Raw genomic sequence first — 21421 nt, 5'->3', positions numbered from 1 at the left:
ATCAGTGTTTGAGCAAAGCAATGTAGATTTTAGCAGGAGCGGCCCATTCAGGTAAGGGTTGTGGGGTGTGAGGTGGATTCGACAGACGAGGGAAAATAAAATAAACGATTTCCCCTCGTCATTGTCTGTTGAACCCCCCAACCCTGGCCCACCGCTCTTGCCTGCATGGGCCACTCCTGGATTTTAGACTGTCACTGAAGCCAGGGGAGACCCTTTTTTTGTTATTGAGTTTGAAAATGTTGCAATCAGAAGCACAGTCCACCGTCGCCAACTATCTGAGATATTTTAGCCATTTCAAGAAGATTTGGCATAATAATATTATTTCAAGTGTTATATAGTCATGTGAATTTTCAAATAAATGGGATTCATAATCCAAAGCATAGAAGTTATTTGTGAAGATTGTTGGCCGTTAAGAGACTGTCCTTGGGTACAGATAGATTTTGTTTGTTGTGTTTACACTGCTTAGCAAAGAAGGCAATGAAACTTTACACCTGAACACTATAAAATGATTTTGCCTTTGCCACAGAGCTTAGTTGTAAAGATGGTTAGTAATGTTCGTGTCATTGTGCATGTCTGTTTGATTCTTTCTCTTTAGTTGGTGCCTCTCGTGCCGCTGTGGATGCCGGCTTTGTTCCCAATGACATGCAGGTTGGACAGACCGGGAAAATAGTAGCACCTGTAAGTATGGGAACTATGTACCTTTATATGCTTCATTGTGCATTCCAAATCCAATTTAATGTTTTTAATTGGAGCACAAGCGTCAACTGTTTTCATAGATGATGCAGAAAGATCTATAAAAAGGAAAACTTGTATTGCAGAGGCCGTGGCAGTGATGGATAACCAATGCAAAAAGGCACAGTATCCTATTTAAGCCACATAATGGCAGCCTATGGGGCTTGTCTGTCCATGCCTTCCCCTCTATCATTCCAGAGGCTTTTACTGGTAGAAGCAAGTTTCTCTATGGAAGAAACTGGGCAGGCTGTGCTGTGTGTGTTTTTTTTTTGGTGGAATTTCTAGTTGAAGTACTGGAAAGTGTAGCCTGTGGATATAGGCTGCATTATTTGTCTTTAAATTCTCTCTTAAGTGTCTTTGCAGTTCTGCAATTTTTGACAACTTAAGAGATTATTTTTGATTGCCGAGTCCACACACATGGGCGGGACTATTCACTAGATTATGACTATAACAGATATACCCCTACTACTGAACTGGAGTTACAGGACAGAAACTACTCCTTTTGTCCCATACTATATAATGTGCTTGCCCTTTCCAGCACTCTGAGGCAGCCTGACAGCATTGTTTAGCGTATTGATTATTTCGGCTGATTGTAGTGAACTTTTGCCAAGTGCAGCCACAGCCAGAATTTCCCTTATGCAGGCTCTCACTGATTCACTCATGCACCTGTCTGTGCATCCGCCCAACCCTTTTGTAGTTCCTTCTATCAACTGGCCCATCCATTCATGTAGCCACACTCCCTTCTATCCATCCAATGACCCATTGGTAGCCATACACACACCCCTCCATCCACACATCCAACCATTAGCACACTCCTTGAACCATCAGTAAATAATCATACACTAACCCTATTGGTTGGGTCATTTTTAGGTCGAGCCTAACAGACAACACTGCTGTCTGGTTGCAAAAGAGTTCTTGTTTGCATACCACGTAGAGGGATATGTAGCCCAGCCATTGCTAACCATTGTTGGCTTTGCTGACACTCTCATATGTTCATTGAAAAATGACAAATCATCTCAAAACAGTCGTAGGACAGCTTGATTGCAGTTGATAATGCAATGCAAGTAGTTTATCTCACAGTAAATCCTTCTTGATTACTGAATCGGAGTATGTTAGTTGCATCTTCTTAATAGCGAAACTAGTTTGGATTCAGATTCATAGGGAGACGCAAACAGTGTTTTTTTAAAGCAGGGGTAAATCATGTTTCTCAGTTGAAACAATCCGCTTCTTAAGGGCTTGAAATACATAAAACTCAAAAACTGTAGAAGCGATGTATAAAATGCCATTAATCCATCCTGACGAGATTTCCACAACAGAAAAGATGCTGTCATCCCAGTTCTTGAAGAAACTGCCTATGATAGTGCTGTTCTGATTTGCAGGACTGAACGGGAGTGCAAAAACCTAGCGGTTTATCTTTAATAGTCTTTCCTCAGAATGAGTCTTCAGTGCCTCCCATATACACGCATACTTACAAGAAAGAGGTTAAAGCTTTAGAAAGACTCAGAGTATATTCAGTGCATTGGTGAAGGAGGTCACCAAGCTGTTTAGGGTTATGTACGGTACATGTGGCCAAAGATAGAGTTTTGGGTGCAACTTGTAGTGGAGGGGCTGTGGGAGAGTGTCTTCAATCATTTATCTGCTGAACTTAGTTGGCCAGATAGGGTACACCAACAGAGGACTTTGCGACCAATACTCATGCATTTACAGTATCAGTGCATTATTCTTCTGTGATTGACCGTAGCAAAGAAAGCAAGCACATCCAGGAGGAGCAGCGCGCAGTTGCTGAATGAATTGGGGACTTCAGGACAATGTCCCTATAAGGCAGTTTCCATACTGCATTCTGGAGCAATCAAGGATGAGTTGTGGGCAACCAGCTCTCTCTGAGCAGTGGAATACCCAAAACAGGATGAAAGCTATTGGGATTGTAAGGCTCAGCAGATGTTTTTTAAGATGGACTTAACATAAATTATGAACTAGTTTATACTGTTGCCCTTGGATGGCGAGGAGTTAACCAAATTTCTCCAAAATGGATCAGTGTGGTGTATTTTGGTGTTCGTTTTTGGGTGGAAAGTACAAGAAAATCGAGTTCAAAGATTCACATTTTTAGAGTGAAGAAAACATGTGTATTCTTGATTTTGAGTCAAATGTCAGTGGGGGAGGAAGACTGTCACTTCCTTAATAGTAAATACGTTTTCGGCGCAGTTTTTAAATACGTCTGTATTGGCTTTTAGGATGGAAGTCTTAGCCTCAAAATGTGTTTTGAAACCTCCTCTCTAGTATTTCAGGTTCTGCAGATGTTGAACTGAGGAATTGTTGCACCATACTCCTTGGAGAACCTCGCAGGGTTTCTTGACTTATTGAGCTGAGTGGAACAATTATTGGGCAGATTTCCTTGGCTTCTTCTTGTTATGTTTCCTGTGTGTAAGTAAATACCTCTTTTTGCATGATCACCCCCAAAGGTTTGGGGTGATGCTGCTAGTTTTTCAACCAAGAGTGCACTGAGACCTGCTAACCAGATCTCAGTGCTGGTGTTTTAACCACTTACAAAATATATGTTAAATTAGCTACCCCCAATTGGCATAAGCTGACTTACTTTTAAGTCCCTAGTATATGGTACCTAGGGCATATAAGGCAGTGTGTCCACCCAGGGCTGCAGCACTTATTGTGCCACCCTGCATGTGATAAAGTACAAAATAGCTTCAAGCCTACCATCTGTTAGTTTGACTATGTCATTTAAACCAATGGCAAAGCCCCGGTTCCCTTAACAGTATATATGTCTCCCATAAGGAAGGACTATCAAACCCTAAGATAGAGAGCAGTATATATTAAGTGGGACATGTACTTTTTATGGCCTAACAGTAAAACGTCCAAATTCTTATTTTACTGTGGAAACGCTAGTAGCCCTATCAGCTAGTACAGAGTTACAATCTATCTCAGTCCTGCTAACTTCTTAAATCACTACGAAAATGTGTACTACAGAGTATTGGATATACTGTGGCATTGAACCCCACTTTATGCCCAAGTCAAATTTAATGTCCTTCCTAAGGAAAGGCAACTTTTAGAAAGTTTTTTTTATTTTAGCTTGTTTTTATTTTAATAGTACACCAATGTTACATTACATGTTAACCCATCAATCCGCAGCGCGTTGGGAAAGATGAAGAAAAAACACCAGGTGAGATGCACTCCAGATAAGCAGTGCAGGGTGGCTCAGCGATCTACATGCATGCCCATATGCTCCGCTCGGCAGCTTCATCGCTGGGCACACTTTATCTGTTTGGCATACAGAACAGTTCCCATAGAGAAATGTTGCATTATTTACATTATAACTGTGATGAAAGAAACAGAGAGAAGAAAAAAATGATTTTTCAAGCAGCAGTCAGAGGAACCGGCATGGATGCTTTTAGAAAGTTGGTTATCAAACAAAAAGTCGCCACTCTGTTGCTCAGTTGATCCAGTGGATTTCACCGTTAGCCACCAGACTGCAATCTGCCCTCCTGGGGAGTAGTGTAATTTACTTCCTTGCTTAGGAACAGTAGAGGCCTGCTTTTACCTTCCCCTTGCAGGAAACCACACAAGTTGTTGGCCCAAAAGGCATGCTTCAAAGGAGAATTTGCCTATGGTCGTCAAATGGCAATCACACTCGAGAAGGGCTTGCCACTTTGTTCAGGTAGACAGGCTGGCTAGTGAAGGGACAGAGATGGGTAGCCAGTAGCCAAATTGTTTTTCCGTGGGCATAGATTCCACAGGTAGCCACACCTATAAGTTGGACTACCAAGCTCCTTATGCCTGTGGAAGGGTTCAGACATCTTGAGAGAGGTAGAGTAGTGCACTCTGGGATTGTTAGATGCCACACATATCCAGAAGTCATCACAAGGCGGGAGGGATCCTAATAGCCCGTTGGCTATTGCCCCATCATCCTCTGAGGGCACTTTCTGGGCACTAATGTGGCACCTCTGGGGCACTGAACCTCCGATCACATCAGGACTGGAGAAAGGACCTAGGTAGAACTCACATGCTGACCCCTGGACCTGACCAGAGCAGCTGCACCAACCGCTGGATTACACCTGCTGCTCCTTGGGCTAATGGAGAGAACTGAGCCTGTAGTGCCTAGCTCTTTAATTGTTGATCACAAATGTTAACAGCAGTAAGACACCAACAGAAATCCAAGTCTCCTGTACTGTAACATATTTCCACATTAATTACAAAAGAGGTAATGGTGAGCCTGTCTACCAATATCTGTTGCTGGCGAGGAGCGACTCAATGGTGAAGCGTGCCACCTTGTGTGAGTGACGGTTCCACATCATTTTTAGAGGAAAAGTGACAACCGGAATCCATATGTTCGAGGCATATGGGCTGCAGATGGTACATTATGAATAGATCGCCATCTGGTGTTGGGCTCGGATGATTGCACTTTGTTTTTCTCTTGGAGAGTCTTTTGTATCTTGGTGACTCCTCCCTTGGTTGGTAGTGCGCATGGGCATCGGCTCCATCCTTAGATTGTTTTTTTCCGCCATCGGGTTCGGATGAGGATCGAGACGCTCCAGATCAACTTCAGAAGAAAGTGATTTATCGGCGCGTATTCCCTTTCCAATTCGACGGTATTGTTATCGAACGCGTTCATTTCCATTCCGACGCGTTGCAAATTCAAAATCGAAGAGAAAAACTTGGATCTACGTCGAAGAACAGGAGGCCTTTCTCGACGCAGTCAAGCCCGGAGTCCATGGAAAGGACTCTATTCAAAAAATGTCCAACGTGTGGTGCTAAGTTCCCACACAAGGCCCTACACGAGGTGTGCAACCTCTGTCTATCGCCTGAACACGAATCCAGGGACTGCGAAGCCTGTGCAGCATTCTCCTCCAAGCTAACGATTAGAAATCGTCGAGCTCGAAGACACGAGGTTTCCAGAATGCAGGCGGAAGCGATCCCGGAGCTGTTCGGAGACGAGCAAATCGAGGAATAAAAGGACCAGTCGGGGTCGGAAGGGGACCAGTCGGAGGTTGAAGAACTCATCGAGCAACAAACCTTGAGTGACGACGTCCCCTTACCGAAAAACCGACCCCGTGCGGTAACGACCCCGCCCTCGGGCCCGGTCAAACCGCTGAAAAAAGTTTCCGACGCCCCGCCCTCGGGCCCGGCAACGAAACCGAAACTGAAACCGAAACACTCGGACTCCCACCATGTCGGATCCGAGAAAAGGGCGACATCGACTTCGGCACCGAGGCTACATACAAAGGAGAGCTCGGTATCGAAACATTCCATGTCGAAACATAAATATGACTTATCGCCCAAGATACACTCGATACCCAGAAAGTCGGAATCGAGCAGACATTCGGTGTCGAAAACAACAAGATCTGACGATCGAAAACAAAAGCACCTCTCGGAACCAGGACCTTCGGTACCGATTCAGGAGCAACAGACCGATCCCAAACAAAAGATCTTGTTTATTGATCCACAAACTGGGAAAGTGGTCACGAAGAAGAGAAAGAGTGAACAGTCAGAAGATAAACCTCTTCCTTCAAAAAAGAGAACAATGGGGACGAATATAACTCCTCCTGCTTCTCCTCGTCCTAGAGTCACACCCTCTTCTCCTATTCCTCACAATAGGCCAAATATTCCTACACCTTCCACACCAAGACCAGCTACACCTCAGTCAGATGTAGACAGTGATCTAGGGGAGGGAGAACCTCAAGGGGATGACGAAACTATCCCAGATGAGGAGGACCCATGGGAAAATTATGATGTAGGGTCAGATGAGGACAACGACCCAGAGCTATATCCCTCAAAGCCTTCACCACCTGATGATAACACAGGTTTTGTGCAGCTCATTAATAGGGCAGCAAAATATCACAAACTAGATATGCATACAGAACCTCAAATAGAGGATTTCTTGTTAGAGACTTTACCTAATGCACAGAGAACATCAGGTACTCTTCCTATGTTGCTCCTGCTGGGAGCTAACCAAGCTGAGATCGTCCGCCTGCAGCGCGTCCAGAACGCGGCTGCGAGAGCAGTGGTGGGCCTGCCGAGGTCATGTCCCACGTCCAACACTCTGAGGTCCCTACACTGGCTACCAGTGAAAAGCCGAATCCATTTTAAGGTACTCAGCCTTGCTTTTAAAATTTTAAAAGGATCGGCTCCTGAGATCCTCAATAATCTTATATCCCCTTATGTCCCGACTCGCTCTCTCAGATCCCTAGGGCAATCCCTTGTGGTTACCCCGCGTTTCAGGCTTAGCCGGATGGGCGGCCGCTCCTTCCGTGTGAGAGCTGCGGCTCTCTGGAATTCGCTTCCTTTGGAAATCCGCCTTTTAGAGGATCTACTAGCATTTCGCAGGGCCGTGAAAACCTACCTGTTTTAATCTTTTTATGTTGACTCTCACTTTTTCCGCGTTGTGTTATGTTCACCTTTTCCATGCGCCAGGACGCTCCTTCGCTGGAGCAGCTGTGCGCAAAATAAATGCAGCTAACATAACATAACATAACATAACATAGTCACACAGAGGAAATATTCTAAAACCCAGTGAGAGCCAGGGTGTTAAACCCAAGAATTGATAAAAAATACAAAGCGGCCCCAAAGGACCCAATATTTATTAGAGGGCATGTACCTCTAGACTCGCTGGTGGTCTCAAACGCTCGTAAAAGAGCAAACTCATTATCTACAGGAGAGGCTCCTTCACCAGATAAAGAGTCGAAGTTAATAGATGCATCAGGCAAAAGAGTAGCATCACAGGCAGCGAATAGCTGGCGTATAGCCAATACACAAGCACTACTCGCACGCTACGACAGGGCACATTATGATGAGTTAGAAAAACTTCTCACACATCTCCCAAAAGAACATCAGAAAAAGGCAGATCAATTAATACAGGAAGGTAAAATAATACCCAATACTTCCATTAAGTGTGCATTAGACGCAGCAGACACTGCAGCAAGATCTATTAACACCAGTGTCATGCTAAGAAGGCATGCATGGCTTAGAATCTCAGGATTCAAATAAGAAGTACAAACAGCACTACTGAACAAACCATTTGATCAGAAGACATTGTTTGGGTCAAGCACAGACGAGACATTAGAAAAAATGAAGAAAGATACCGAAACGGCTAAGTCAATGGGAGCATTGCAACAGCCAACACACAGAGGTTCCTTTCGTAGATCCACCTATAGAGGGGGCTCAAAGAACACAGGAACGAATCAGCAATCCACATCTTTCACACCAACATCACCCAGAGGTAATTCAAGAGGCAGTTACAGAGGTAACAACAATAAGGGTAGAGGCCGCGGAAATAATAACAACCGCAACGCCTCAACACCAAAACAGTGACTTCATAGAGCTCCCCCCAGACCACATAACACCGGTCGGGGGACGTCTATCACAGTTCCTACCTGTCTGGGAAAACATCACGTCAGACAAGTGGGTGAGACAAATTATCCAACATGGTTATTGCCTAGAACTCACAGCTACCCCACCAAACATCCCCCCCAAACAGCGTCCAATGAGTCAAGATCATCTGACATTGTTAAGAGAAGAAGTTCTAGCACTTCTACAAAAGCATGCAATAGAGAAGGTCCCAAAAGATCAACAAGGAACAGGAGTATACTCTCTATACTTCCTGATCCCCAAAAAGGACGGGTCCCTAAGACCAATATTAGACCTCAGACCTCTCAATGCTTACATAAATTCGGAGCATTTCCACATGGTCACGCTCCAACAAGTACTCCCTTTACTGAAGAAAGGGGACTTTCTTTCTACACTGGATCTAAAAGACGCTTACTTTCATATCCCAATTCACAAAGCCCACAGGAAATACCTAAGGTTTGTGTTAGAAGGACAACACTATCAGTTCAAAGTCCTTCCGTTCGGTGTCACAACAGCACCAAGAGTTTTCACAAAATGTCTAGCTGTGGTGGCAGCACACCTAAGAAGACAACAAATACATGTCTTCCCATACTTGGACGATTGGCTAATAAAGGCCAAGTCAAAGGAAGAATGTCTTCACAACACACAGAAGACAATTCAATTGCTGCACCACCTAGGGTTCACGGTGAACTACAAAAAATCACACCTGCAACCAAACCAGATTCAGCAATACCTGGGGGCTACAGTAGACACAGAAAAGGCAATAGCATACCCCAACCCAATCAGAGTACAGACAATGGTCGGGTTAATACAAAGATTTCAACCACAACACTCACTACCAGCACGAGTGTTTATGCAACTATTAGGCATGATGTCCTCCTGCATACTGCTAATACCACATGCCAGACTACAAATGCGCCCACTACAAGAGTGTCTAGCGACACAGTGGAATCAGGCTCAAGGTCAGATTACAGATCTGGTGTTGGTAAACGACCGGACGTATCGCTCTCTGAAGTGGTGGAACACAGAAAACATTTCCAAGGGACGGTCGTTCCTAGAGCCAATTCCACAAGTGATAATAACAGCGGACGCATCGCTCTCCGGATGGGGAGCGCATATGGACAGATACACAGTGCAGGGGAAGTGGAGTGTGCAGCAAAAGAAACTGCACATCAACTACCTAGAACTATTAGCAATATTTCTAGCACTAAAAGCTTTCCAAATGCAAATAACAGGCAAAGCAGTCCTGATCAGAACAGACAACATGACTGCAATGTATTATATTCAAAAACAGGGGGGGACACACTCTCTCCAACTGTCCAGACTAGCACAGGACATATGGAGATGGGCCATTCCTCAAAAGATCTACCTGTTAGCGGAACACCTACCAGGAGTTCAAAATCAGATAGCAGACATCCTAAGCAGACAGTTAGAACAAGTACACGAATGGGAGCTGCACGACCAAATACTGCAGCCATTCTTCCAAAAATGGGGGCAACCAGAGATAGATCTGTTTGCCAATCATCAGAACGCAAAATGCAAAGAATTCGCATCCAGGTACCCACACCAACGGTCCCAGGGCAATGCACTGTGGATAAATTGGTCCAACAAATTTGCTTACGCGTTCCCTCCTCTACCACTAATTCCATTACTGGTTCGGAAACTGCAGCAACACTCAATGACAATGATACTAGTGGCACCCACGTGGGCAAGACAGCCGTGGTTCACCACGCTGCTACAACTCTCACAAGTACCACATCAAAAGCTAAGGTTATTACCCATGCATCTTACACAGAACCATGGAGAAATAATGCACCCAGATCCCAAACAACTGAACCTAGCGATCTGGCTCCTGAGGTCATAGAGTTTGGGTATTTAGATTTACCACCAGAATGCATGGAAATCATTAAACAAGCAAGACGTCCTACCACCAGAGCATGCTATGCAGCAAAATGGAAGAGGTTTGCTATACACTGTAACAGTAAGCACATCAACCCTCTGGACGCATCCACTAAACAAATCATTTGCTATTTATTACACTTGCAGCAATGTAACCTAGCATATACCTCTATCAGAGTTCATCTCGCAGCCATAGCGGCATACCTACAAAACAGGCAACATCTGTCACTGTTTAAAGTACCAGCAATTAAAGCTTTCATGGAAGGACTCAAAAGAGTCATTCCACCAAGAAGACCACCTTCCCCAGTCTGGAATCTCAACATAGTGCTTACCAGACTAATGGGGCCACCCTTTGAACCTATGCATAGGTGTGAAATACAATTCCTCACATGGAAGGTGGCCTTCCTCATAGCTATCACGTCACTTAGAAGAGTAAGTGAACTGCAGGCTTTTACGATTCAAGAACCATTTATGCAGCTACACCAAAATAAAGTGGTTCTTAGAACAAACCCAAAATTCTTACCGAAGGTTATTTCAGCATTCCACATCAATCAGGCAGTGGAATTACCGGTTTTCTTTCCAAAACCACAAACAGTAGCTGAAAGAGCCCTACACACATTGGATGTTAGAAGGGCCATATTGTACTATATAGAAAGAACACAAACTTTCAGAAAGACAAAACAGCTATTTGTTGCGCTTTCTCCTACACATAAAGGCAATCCCATCTCCAAAGCGGGCATTGCCAGATGGATTGTAAAATGCATTCAAATATGCTACTTAAAGGCAAAGAGAACATAAACTGTTCCTCCTAGAGCTCACTCTACACGTAAACTAGGAGCATCTATGGCATTTCTGGGAAACATTCCACTAGATGACATATGCAAAGCGGCTACCTGGGTTACACCGCACACCTTCACAAAACACTATTGTGTAGATGTGCACACAACACAACAAGCTAGAGTGGGACAAGCAGTATTAAAAACATTGTTTCAGACAGTTGCAACAGACACGGGCGACCACCGCTAGGGAGAGAACTGCTGTATAGTCTATTCATAATGTACCATCTGCAGCCCATATGCCTCGAACGGAATATGCTACTTACCAGTATGCATCTGTTCTTGGCATAGAGGGCTGCAGAGTGGTACATGCCCTCCCAGCTACCCCGGAAACCTGTGTCTGTTCCAACATTATCTTATTTAGATACACTTACATGGGCACTCTTATCTGTATTCTACTATACTACTCCATCTAACCCTACTATGGCAAAACAATCTAAGGATGGAGCCGATGCCCATGCGCACTTCCAACCAAGGGAGGAGTCACCAAGATACAAAAGACTCTCCAAGAGAAAAACAAAGTGCAATCATCCGAGCCCAACACCAGATGGCGATCTATTCATAATGTACCACTCTGCAGCCCTCTATGCCAAGAACAGATGCATACTGGTAAGTAGCATATTCCTAAATTAGGATCAGGGAGCAGGTGAAAGCATTGATTTACCCCTCTATTTGCCATTGTACTCTTATGTTTTCAGAACATTTAACGAGCCTTAGTAATTGATCTGATTGGCACGAAGAACTCTTCATAGCGCTTTTATTAACTTTATATGCAGTCGTTTATGATTAGAATGGCATTTATAGTCTAATGATGACAAACCTATGCTTCCATTCCGACCCGGCAGCACTAAAACAAGGTAAAATACCTCCATGGATTAATCCCCTCTGATTTATCTCTGTGAAACGCCCTCACCCTAGCGGTCTACATTTAGAAGATGGATGTGTACATGTTTGTGGAAGAAAATTATTTACACACAGGCCAGGTCCTCATGACTGCATCATAGTAGGAAACAATGCCACTTGACGTTTGCAGCTTGAAAAGAAAAAATAATAATGGGGTGCTACCTGCTGTGTGATTGCTTTTATAAAGTGAAAAAGCATACCAGAAAACCAGAGAGAGCCTCTGCATTAAAAAATCAGTTGCATGACTGTTCCCAGTGTACTTCATGCTGTCAGTACACCAGATATCACACTTGTGGAGTTCTTAATCTTGCAAAGGAAGGTGTCGTTTGTGATGCTTTTAATTTCTGTTGCCTCCAACTTAATATTGTGTCCTAGAATATGCTGTAGAAAGACGCCTTTTACTACCGTTCCCTAGCCTTTGCATGCTAGGTCATCAAGTAGTATGAGCTAGCTTGGTAAAATATATGATCAGTAACTTGGTCACATCATTGTTATTCCCTGCTGACCATGTGAAAATCTCTATTAGTCCTAATGTTGCCTGTGTACAGTGTGGCGGTGAGACTTAAAGGACTTTTTGGCCCTTTTAATATTTGTTTTTATTTGTGCACTTGTTTTTTTATCTCCGTTGTATTGTCTGCTGAATATCTGCTTTGTTTGTGGCTCTCCATTCTCATTTGGAGACTGCAGATAGCACACGCTTTGCAGCACCCAAATACTTATGGCCGTTCTTGAGATTAGGTTGGATGTTCTCCTCGGGTGTTGTCGCATTAGCTAGGTTAATTTGTTGCCCCTCTTGCTAGATTTCCTTTTTCTGTGTCCCCGGAAGGGTCTTTGTTTTCTGTTTATTATTGTGATGAATATTGCAAAATAATGTACTTAATTGCTGATAGTGTATCTCGCTGTGAGTGTGGCAATCTAAGAAATACAGGTTTTGTTGGGAAGAGCGAGTAGGATCCGAAGGAAAAAATGAGAGGCGTGTTGTAAATAAGGTTTGCTTATGGAGATGTTCTTGTAAATGCTGCACACTCTGATATGTTTTCCAGAATTCACTCCAGGACACGGCCTGAGAAAGGGTCTCATGACACTCTGGCACAAAGGACTTCGTCAATGTACCAATATGAGCCTGTGAACCTGGTGGACTGCAACTCCTGCACCCACCGAGCATTCTGAAGGGCATATTAGGTCACCATCAGTCCTATGAGGTCCGCAGGAATAGTAGAACTCAAACCCTCTTTCATTATGACTAGACACTGGTATTGTGTGTTTTATTAAAATGTAAAACCTATCCTAGTGCACATAATAGAAAAAGTAGTTACTATGAAAACGAACAAGATCGTGATGGTGGTAGTGAGAGGTAATTATATTTGTAATTAGGCAGAACAACAGACATACTGTAACATTATGATGGTAATTTAAAATGTCTCTATATTACCCATCCTGTCTCATCTAACTGAATTTATCATAGCACCAAAACTGGCCTCCAGGAGGTTCATAAATGCCCTTGCTTACACTCACATACCTGTTTTGAACAATAGAAACAGTGTTCAACAAAGAGAAAACTGTTATTCTCGACTGTGCCTCAGCAAATGTGTTTTTCGAGCAGGTAGATAAGCGTGGTGGAAGAATTGATGGTATTTTCTGTAGCCTTAAGCAAATAAGGTTGTTTACAGTTACTGTGTGAACCTCAGCTTGGAGTCCCTGGTTTGGGTTCTTCTCTAACTACTAATGTTTGTATTTGTATTTTGTATTCGGTATTTATAAAGCGCTACTGTCGCTCCGAAAGGAGCATCCTGGCGCTGAAAAAAAGTACAATACAATCACAGGAGGTTAGATAGCAGCCATTACGGAGGCATCTGGTAGATTGAAGATCCAGGTTTTAAGTTGCTTCCTAACGGCGGCCTCTTTGTCCAGAAGTCTAAGATCTTTGGGCATTGCGTTCCAGGCCTTAGAAGCTAGGACAGTCAAGGTCTTCCCTCCCTTGGTTTTATACTGAAATCTGGGGATGTCGACCAGGTTTCCCCCTGATGACCTCAATTTTAAAGACGGATTATATCGAGTGTATCTTCTAGCAAGGTACCTCGGGCCTGTGTGGTTTAGAGCTCTAAATGTCGTCACCAGGATTTTAAACAAAATCCCCTTATGCAGAGGTAACCAGTGCAAGCTCTTAAGGGCCGCCGATGCCGAGGAGCTTCTAGGTAATTTCACTACCAATCTGGCAGCAGCGTGTTGCACGCTCTGGAGTTTCTTTAATGTCGCCTTTTTTGCCCCGGCCATCAAGCCATTACAATAGTCTAACCGAGAGAGTATTAGGGCTACAGCCACAGCCTTTCTTTAATCAGTAGGGAGGAAGTCAAAAAACTTCTTCAAAGATTTAATAATGCCAAAGCAGCTCCCTGCCACATTCCTCACATGCTGGTCAAAGGAAAGTGTGGAGTCAAATAAGACTCCCAGATTTCTGGCGGATTCCACTGCATGGGGCGGGGCAGGAGAATCATCTGGCCACCATTTGCTTGGGCAAAAATGGGCTTTTTCCCCCAAGGGCAGAATCTCGGTCTTATTGGCGTTGCATTTTAAATGATTATTCTCCATCCATTGGAAAACTTCCGTCAGGCAGTTCTTTAAGTTCTGTTCTGCCTCATTGGAGTTCCTGTCTAAGGGTACAATTATTGAGTATCCTCGGCGTATGAAGTGACAAATATGCCATATGACTCAATTAAAGAAATGAGGGGGACCATATAGATATTAAATAATAAAGGACTCAAAATAGAGCCTTGCGGAACTCCTGATGAAACCTTCTTTTTCTTAGATAGAAAAGGGCCCAAGGAAGTAATTTGAGATCTATCAGACAGGAAAGAAATTATCCACGCAAGGGCCATATCTGTAATACCAATATCTCTCAGCCTACTAATCAGTATTGTGTGGGAGATGGAATCGAACGCCGCTGTGAGGTCCAATAAAATCAAAACGGCGCTTTTCCCTTCATCCTGCAGGAATTTAATTGAGTCAGCAAGCTCAATAAGGGCCGTTTCCGTCGAATGCCCTGGGCGGAAGCCCGATTGTTGGGGATGAAGGATATTATGTATTTCCACAAAGTTTTTTAACTCCTGATAAACCATCTGTTCAGTTATCTTGCCCAGAACTGGGAGAAGGGATATTGGACGCAAGTTAGAGAGGTCTGTGGTGGATTTGTGAGGTTTTTTCATCAAGGGCTTGACTATTGCTTTTTTCCAGTCAGGGGGGACCGTACCTGAACTGAGTGAAGCATTGATGATCTCATTGATAGTAGGGTTAACCACGTTGATTATCTGATGAAGTATCCGTGGTGGGCATGAGTCAGACGGAGACCCCTATTTACAGGCCAAGATGACTTCCCGCGTTTGAAGCAAAGAAACCGGCTTGAATGCACTAAGAGTATGAACCCTAGTCTCCACCCTGTCAGGGCGGCTAGACAAGGGAGGCCGAGGGAGGGTCAAAAAGTCTTTCTGTATCAATTCGATTTTCTTCTCAAAATAGTCCGCAATTGGGTTGTAGAATCCTAAAGACGGCGGAATTTCAGGCTGAAGAGCTTTGGGGTGTTCCTATGAAGCCTGCATACTCTGCCTTGAACGTTGTTGAATAATATAAAATAAACAATCAATATAGAAGCCCCTCTGGCATTTCATTGTTCCTTTAAACATTTACTGTTTAGAAGCTAAATGAAATTGAGATATTAAATTATACCTATCAAGGATAATTTGTACAAAATTAAGATGCCAGGCTATGCTTGAAAAAAATATTAAACAATATAATTCAGCAGCTTAAATCATCACATTGCACTGAGACAAATATTTTAACCATATTGGCAATTCTGCAATTTTATTTAAGCGTACATCTGAATAAACAAACCTGTAAAATACAGAAAGGGGGAATTCCTATATGAAAAATATGACGATCATATCAACTGGAGGGTAGTTCATTAAGTGGTAAAGTTGGAAGAGAAAAATCTGATATTCCCAGATGCTCACAATATAGTGCTGAATTCTGAAAGTTACATCTAAGCTCAGATTTTTCACCCTACAATACACCCCATGTGCCAGCCTGGATCGGGAAAACTTTATGCCAAAGCAATGCGCCATGCACAGCTAGGTGGCTCCGTTCTTTCCTTACTTTTCATGCCTTCCAACACGAAACTGGAGCTTCGCTCCCAACGTCGTTGTTTTTTACCTAAAGCTTCTTAACTAATTTTCTCTAGTGTGCTCAGGATCAATATCCACTCCCTAAACAACATTTTTCAAGACATGATTTCACTGCAGGATCTGCCCGTCCTCACAGATCCGCATGATGTAGGTCTTTGCGGTTTGGACTCGGCCAAGACTCTTAAATCATGCGACAAGTGTGCACTCATGCACTTGATGGCAATTCGAAACTAGGAGGCATAGCTCTGTGTTACAGCACACAAGAAGTTGTAGTCTGTGTATGTGCTGTCCCTGATCCAACTAATTTGCGTGGACCCAGTCTTTAGGCCTTTCCAGCGACTGATCAACTTTGTGCTTGAAGTCCTGCAGTAAGTGCAAGTCCAAGTGCAAGCATAAAAAAGGGAAGTGGGAGTTGACCTTCACCCTGTCATTCTGACTCCAGAGAGAAGGCATGAGGGTTTTTCCTAGTCTGTCGTCGACCCTGCAGCAGAGAGATGCATTCTAGGAGAGCATGATGTAAAACTTTAGGTGCAAACCGATCTTGACTCATGCTTGACCAATGGCGTGCTCTAAAATTACTAAAGAGCAACCAATCATCACACAATCTGACACTAACCCACTACCTCTGGTACGTTGCTCCTATCACAGAGGCTCCATTATCTTTTTGGTTCTGACTGATCCTATGCCAGAGCTGGAGACGCCCTAAGATGCTGATGATGTGGTGACGAGGGGTGGCTTGCTCCCTCATCACCATATTGATGATGCCTCAAGCATTGATTTTACACAATGCCAGTGGATTTGATAGCTTTCATTATATTAAACTTTTATGGAGCCACTGTCTTTTCAAACATAAAATCAAGAAATAGTGGTGGTAAAATCAAGAAATAGTTGTGGTCTTTTGAAGTTCTGTGGACTTAAACTGCACCTTAGGGGTTTGGTGCTTCACAGGAAAGCACTGGACTAATTTTCCTCATACCCTGAATTTAAGGTTCAATCCTTTACAGGTGCCCCTTCCCTAATGCAATGCATGGAACGACACCTTGCTAACCCTGACCAGTGTAGGAGAGCTTCTCAATTATAAAAGGAATGGCCAATGAACCAAGTCATACCTTTTTTCAGCATCTAGAAAGATTATTGCTATGGCTTCGGTCTTGGGCTGCATTGTGGTCCTCTAATTATGTGGTCTTCCAAGATTAAACCTGGTGGAACTCCTGGGGATGAACTCTGACTGGTCTTTTTGTTTGAGGAAGTTGAAGCAATCTAGTAACCAATATTTTTGTTTCTACATTTAATAATGAAATTGGCTGATACCATACACACTTATTTTGGGGTCTGCCCTACTCGTGGGTCATGGCAGTGATGGCGTGCCTGAGATATTGAGGCAGAGTCCCTTTATCTTGGGCTTCTTTATCCATCTTGAGTTGATGGGGTCCTGACACTCTGGATAGTTTTTTTGTCTTTCTTTGGGCAATATTCCGGTCCTTATTCCAAAGTATGACATTGTACGCCTCCCATAGCATCCTTTAGGAATCCACCGTTCCCTCGTTTTCCTTAAAACATAATGCAATGCCTGCCCTGACGCCTACTTTAGTTGCAAGGTTGCAAGGTTAGTTTGGCTCCTCTTTCTCTGGCTCTCCACCCCCCCCACTCCCACTCCCCATTCTCCACTGCCCCCATTGTCACGAGTGATCTGAAATTTCCCTTGCCAATAATACTTTTCCTCCAGTGATAAAAAAATTTCCTTGCTGGAATAAAAGTATGGTGTAATCTCTAGAATAGATTGTATTTGCCCTGAGGAAGTACGATTATTGTCTCTCCCTTAGATGTTTTATCCTCTAGATGGCTGTCAGACCCATTGCTCAGACAAACTGTAAGAGGGTCATCGAGCGTGGTGTCATCTACTCATTAGGTCTTACTGCCAGTGAATGCACTGCTCTCAGGCCAGGCTCATCATCTCTTGATTGACGCAGCATGGGGGCGGGGGGAGCTGACCTCAATCCAGGTTCATGCATCCTCTGGTGCTTTGAAAAAGTGAGACTTAGCCTGACATATCCCTTTTACCTTGGCTGGATATATTATCATATGTTTGAGTCCAGGTACTTGTAGTTTGTTTTACTTGATTGTATTTTATTTGTTGACGATTGACCATTTTCGTGTAATTGGGGAAGGCAAGAATTTTCTTTGAGGTGAAGAGCACCTCTCCCCTGATTCTGACTTCACCAAAGATCATGTCTCTGTTTTTGTAATTCATGAAGCGGGCTATCGTGGATCTTGGGGGAGGGGTTCCTGGAGCCAGCCTTGCTGTCACTGCCCTATGCACCCATTCTATGATGAAGCAGGGAGGAAATGTTTCCACTTCTATACCTGAGGTTTGACAGGCCTTCAGGAACCCTATTGGGTCTTTTCTTTATGCGCCTTCCAGGAACAAATTGGAGACTGTTCCTGTGAGAGTGGCCTTCTGCATCTTCCACACACATTATCAGGTCTTTAGCGTACTCCAGATGTCTCACTTTGTCCCTAAGTACCTTGACTGTCTTCCAGCTGAAATTCTCTCTTCTACACCATATACTCTCTTGACCAAGTTCCTGAGATCCTGCTTAACTAGCATGACCTCAGAGCCCACCTCTCAGATTTTGTGTTCAAGGGTCTTCTTAGAGCTTTGTATTTCCAGCAGTATCCTGTCAGTTGAAGAGCATTGGGGGCTTAGCCCTTCATTTGCCGGTTCCCCTTCTGCTGCAATAGTTGTTTCTGGGGGAGTTGCTGAACTTTTGTGAATTTGTCTTTCCTCCATGTTTGGATGCACAATGGTCTTTGTGTTTAGCCATTAGTTTGAAGATGCAGAGGCAATGGTCTGGTGCCTCTGTTCCTCAGGAGTATTTTTCCCCTTTTCGGAGGGCTGTGAGTTTTGGGTCACAGATACCCCCCTTTTCAGGGAGTTTTTACTGGCAGGCAGAATCCTGCGCTTTTTGTATATTTGCAAGGAAGCCAGTACTTCTATCTTGGTATTGTGACATCAGTTGCTCCTCTGCATTTTGACTTCATGCAGCTTCATCTCATGTTTTTAGGGGAAGGGTTACTGGGTTTTGCACCCAGTTTAATCCAGCAGAGGAAGGGGGCCTTCCAAGTAGCACCACAAGACAGGGCCTCCTCCAGAGCACTTTAGACATGAACCCATCCTGCTTGTCCTCCTTCTTGGAATTAGACAACATGAGTAGCTGGGCGCTATATACCTGTGTTTACGAAAGTTATGGTGGTGCTCGTAGCCCATCTCCGGGGCTCTAGGATATTGTTATTCCTTTGCCTTGATGACTGGCTGTTGAAGGCAGGCTCACCACAATCAGTCGTGGGCCACGTCCAGGTGACTGCAAACTTCTTGATATCGTTGGGATTCACTTTCAATGAGCCGAAGTCTCACTTAACTCTTTCTCAGTCTCCCATTTATTTGAGCAATCCTGGACATAATTGGAGTTCAGGGCTTTCCCTCTGCTGCAATAAATCCAGGACATTCAGGAACTTGTATTGATGATGCAGGCTCGCTCTTGGATCAGGGTAAGTGCAGCTCTGAGGCTTTTTGGAATCTTTTAGCCTCCTGCTTTCGCTTCATTAGCTTTGCCGGATTTCACTTGTGAGCTCTGCAGTGCAATTTGAAGTTCCATTGGGCGTAGAATCCAGGCAATCTGATCAATGGCATCCAGGTCTCGGAGGAAATGACCCGAGATCTGAATTGGTAGCTGCTTGAACATAGTTGGTCAAGCAGCAGTCCCCTCTCCCCTCCACACCCAGAGCTGACAGTGGTGACGGATGCATCCATGCTGGGCTGGAGAGTAGTAGTAATCATGGTACTCTGGTGTCTCCAGTGCAGACCTGGCTCCAAATCAGTCTTCTAGCAGAAGTATGGCTCACTGGTTAGAGCAGGCAGACCCTGAAGCAGAGGTCAGACCCTGGACCAGGGTTCAATTCCCGACGCGGCAGGGTCTTGAGCTCAAATGTCCATGGACTCGCTAATTCTCGCTTCGGTGCCTGACCTAATCATGGGTTCACACTCTGCAACTCTGGGTATTAAGCTTGCTTAATCTCCACAATGGCCCCCCGCGGCGGGATGCCTGGCTTTCACCTTGGGGATGCCCTGTAGGGGCTATCTCACAGGGAAAAACCAGGACGGGTTCCCAAGGCAAGCGCGGAGATACCCCTTCGGGGGTCGATTCAGGCGCTATATAACCCCTTAAGTGCGCACGACCATTGAACGTCCATTCAGCACTAGTTCTAATGGACAGCGCAGCACTGGGGAGAAATGTTTACACGCAGCTAAGGTGTTAAGAAACATAATAATAATAATAGCGTTGTGGGTCATTCATCTGCACGTACATCAACTGGAGGCTGGTGCAAGTTCTCATTGCAACAAGCAGGATGGAGTGGGGCCTGGGTCCTATGTGAGGAGGTTGTACGCGTCCGGGAGTGCCTGGAACACCAGGGTATTTTCCTGATTGCAAACAACCTGGGTAGGTATCTAAATGCAAGAGCAGACCAACTGAGCAGGAGGTGCCTGCTGGATCATGAGCAGCATCTACATTCTGAGGTGGAGCAGGGAAACTTCAATGAGTGGCAAGATTTTTTCAACACTGTTGAGAACACGCAGTGTTGATAGGAGGTGCATTCAAACGAGTGAAACTCGGATTTCCTATACACCTTTCTTCGCGTCCCTCTCTCCTACCCAGAGTTCAGAATAAGATCAGGAACGACAGGGCCCAGGTCATCTTAGCTGATCTGTATCGGGACAGGAGAGGGGTACATGGCCCTTCTGGACATGAGCATCTGTCGTCTGATCAGGCTACCACTTCAACTGGACATCCTGCCTCAGCAACAGGGCTGGATCTTCACCCTGAATCTGTGCAAACTAAACCTACTTACGTAGAGATTGAGTGGTGGCAACGTACTGTGGTTGATTTGCCGTTTGAAATGGTGGATCTCACCCTTGCCGTTAGGTTCCCTTCCACAAATTTCATTTATGCTGGCCACTGGTATAGAGTTGTGGCTGGTGTGGCATTCACAAGACTGATTCTTTACAAGCAAAGCTGTTAGACATCCTTTTGTTTCTTTTATTTTTGGTCCACCAAGGCCTTGCAGTGGGCATTATTATTATTTGTCTGTCCTTTCGAACTTTCTGCATTTTCTAGACCAACAGTCCTTGTTTAAATCACTTTTTGGCGCTGAGATTTATGTGACTCGTTTGCTCCCAAATCGCTTGTGCTGGGAACTCAATGTTTCTCATGTGTTCGCCATTCGAGCATAGCTAGCGGCTTCATGCATCTCCTGTCTTTAAAAAACTATTTTCCTCATTGCAATTATACCAGTTTGTTGCAAGAGAGAACTTCAGGCACTCTTGGTGCATCTGTTCTACACCACCTTTTTCCCAGACTAGTTGGTGCTGAGGACTCAAGCAGCATTCTTGCCAAAAGTTGGTACTCCCTTCCTGGTGCAAGTCATCGCTGTGCCAGTGTTCTTTGCTCCCCCCCATCCCTCTAA

General features: G+C 44.3%; 1 protein-coding gene across 1 annotated transcript in view; it reads left to right on the top strand.

Moving 5' to 3' along the window:
• The window catches only part of ETFA (electron transfer flavoprotein subunit alpha), a 415153-nt gene that overhangs the window by 217465 nt on the left and 176267 nt on the right, over positions 1-21421 (top strand). Inside the window, exon 9 of the mRNA XM_086959425.1 lies at positions 596-678. Coding sequence (XP_086815551.1) covers positions 596-678 — 83 coding nt within the window. The remainder of the gene's footprint in view (positions 1-595; positions 679-21421) is intronic.

Source organism: Lissotriton vulgaris, chromosome 2_2, assembly GCF_964263255.1.
Source record: "Lissotriton vulgaris chromosome 2_2, aLisVul1.2, whole genome shotgun sequence".
NCBI classification, from domain to species: Eukaryota; Metazoa; Chordata; class Amphibia; order Caudata; family Salamandridae; genus Lissotriton; species Lissotriton vulgaris.
This window is presented reverse-complemented; position numbering and strand designations above follow the sequence as displayed.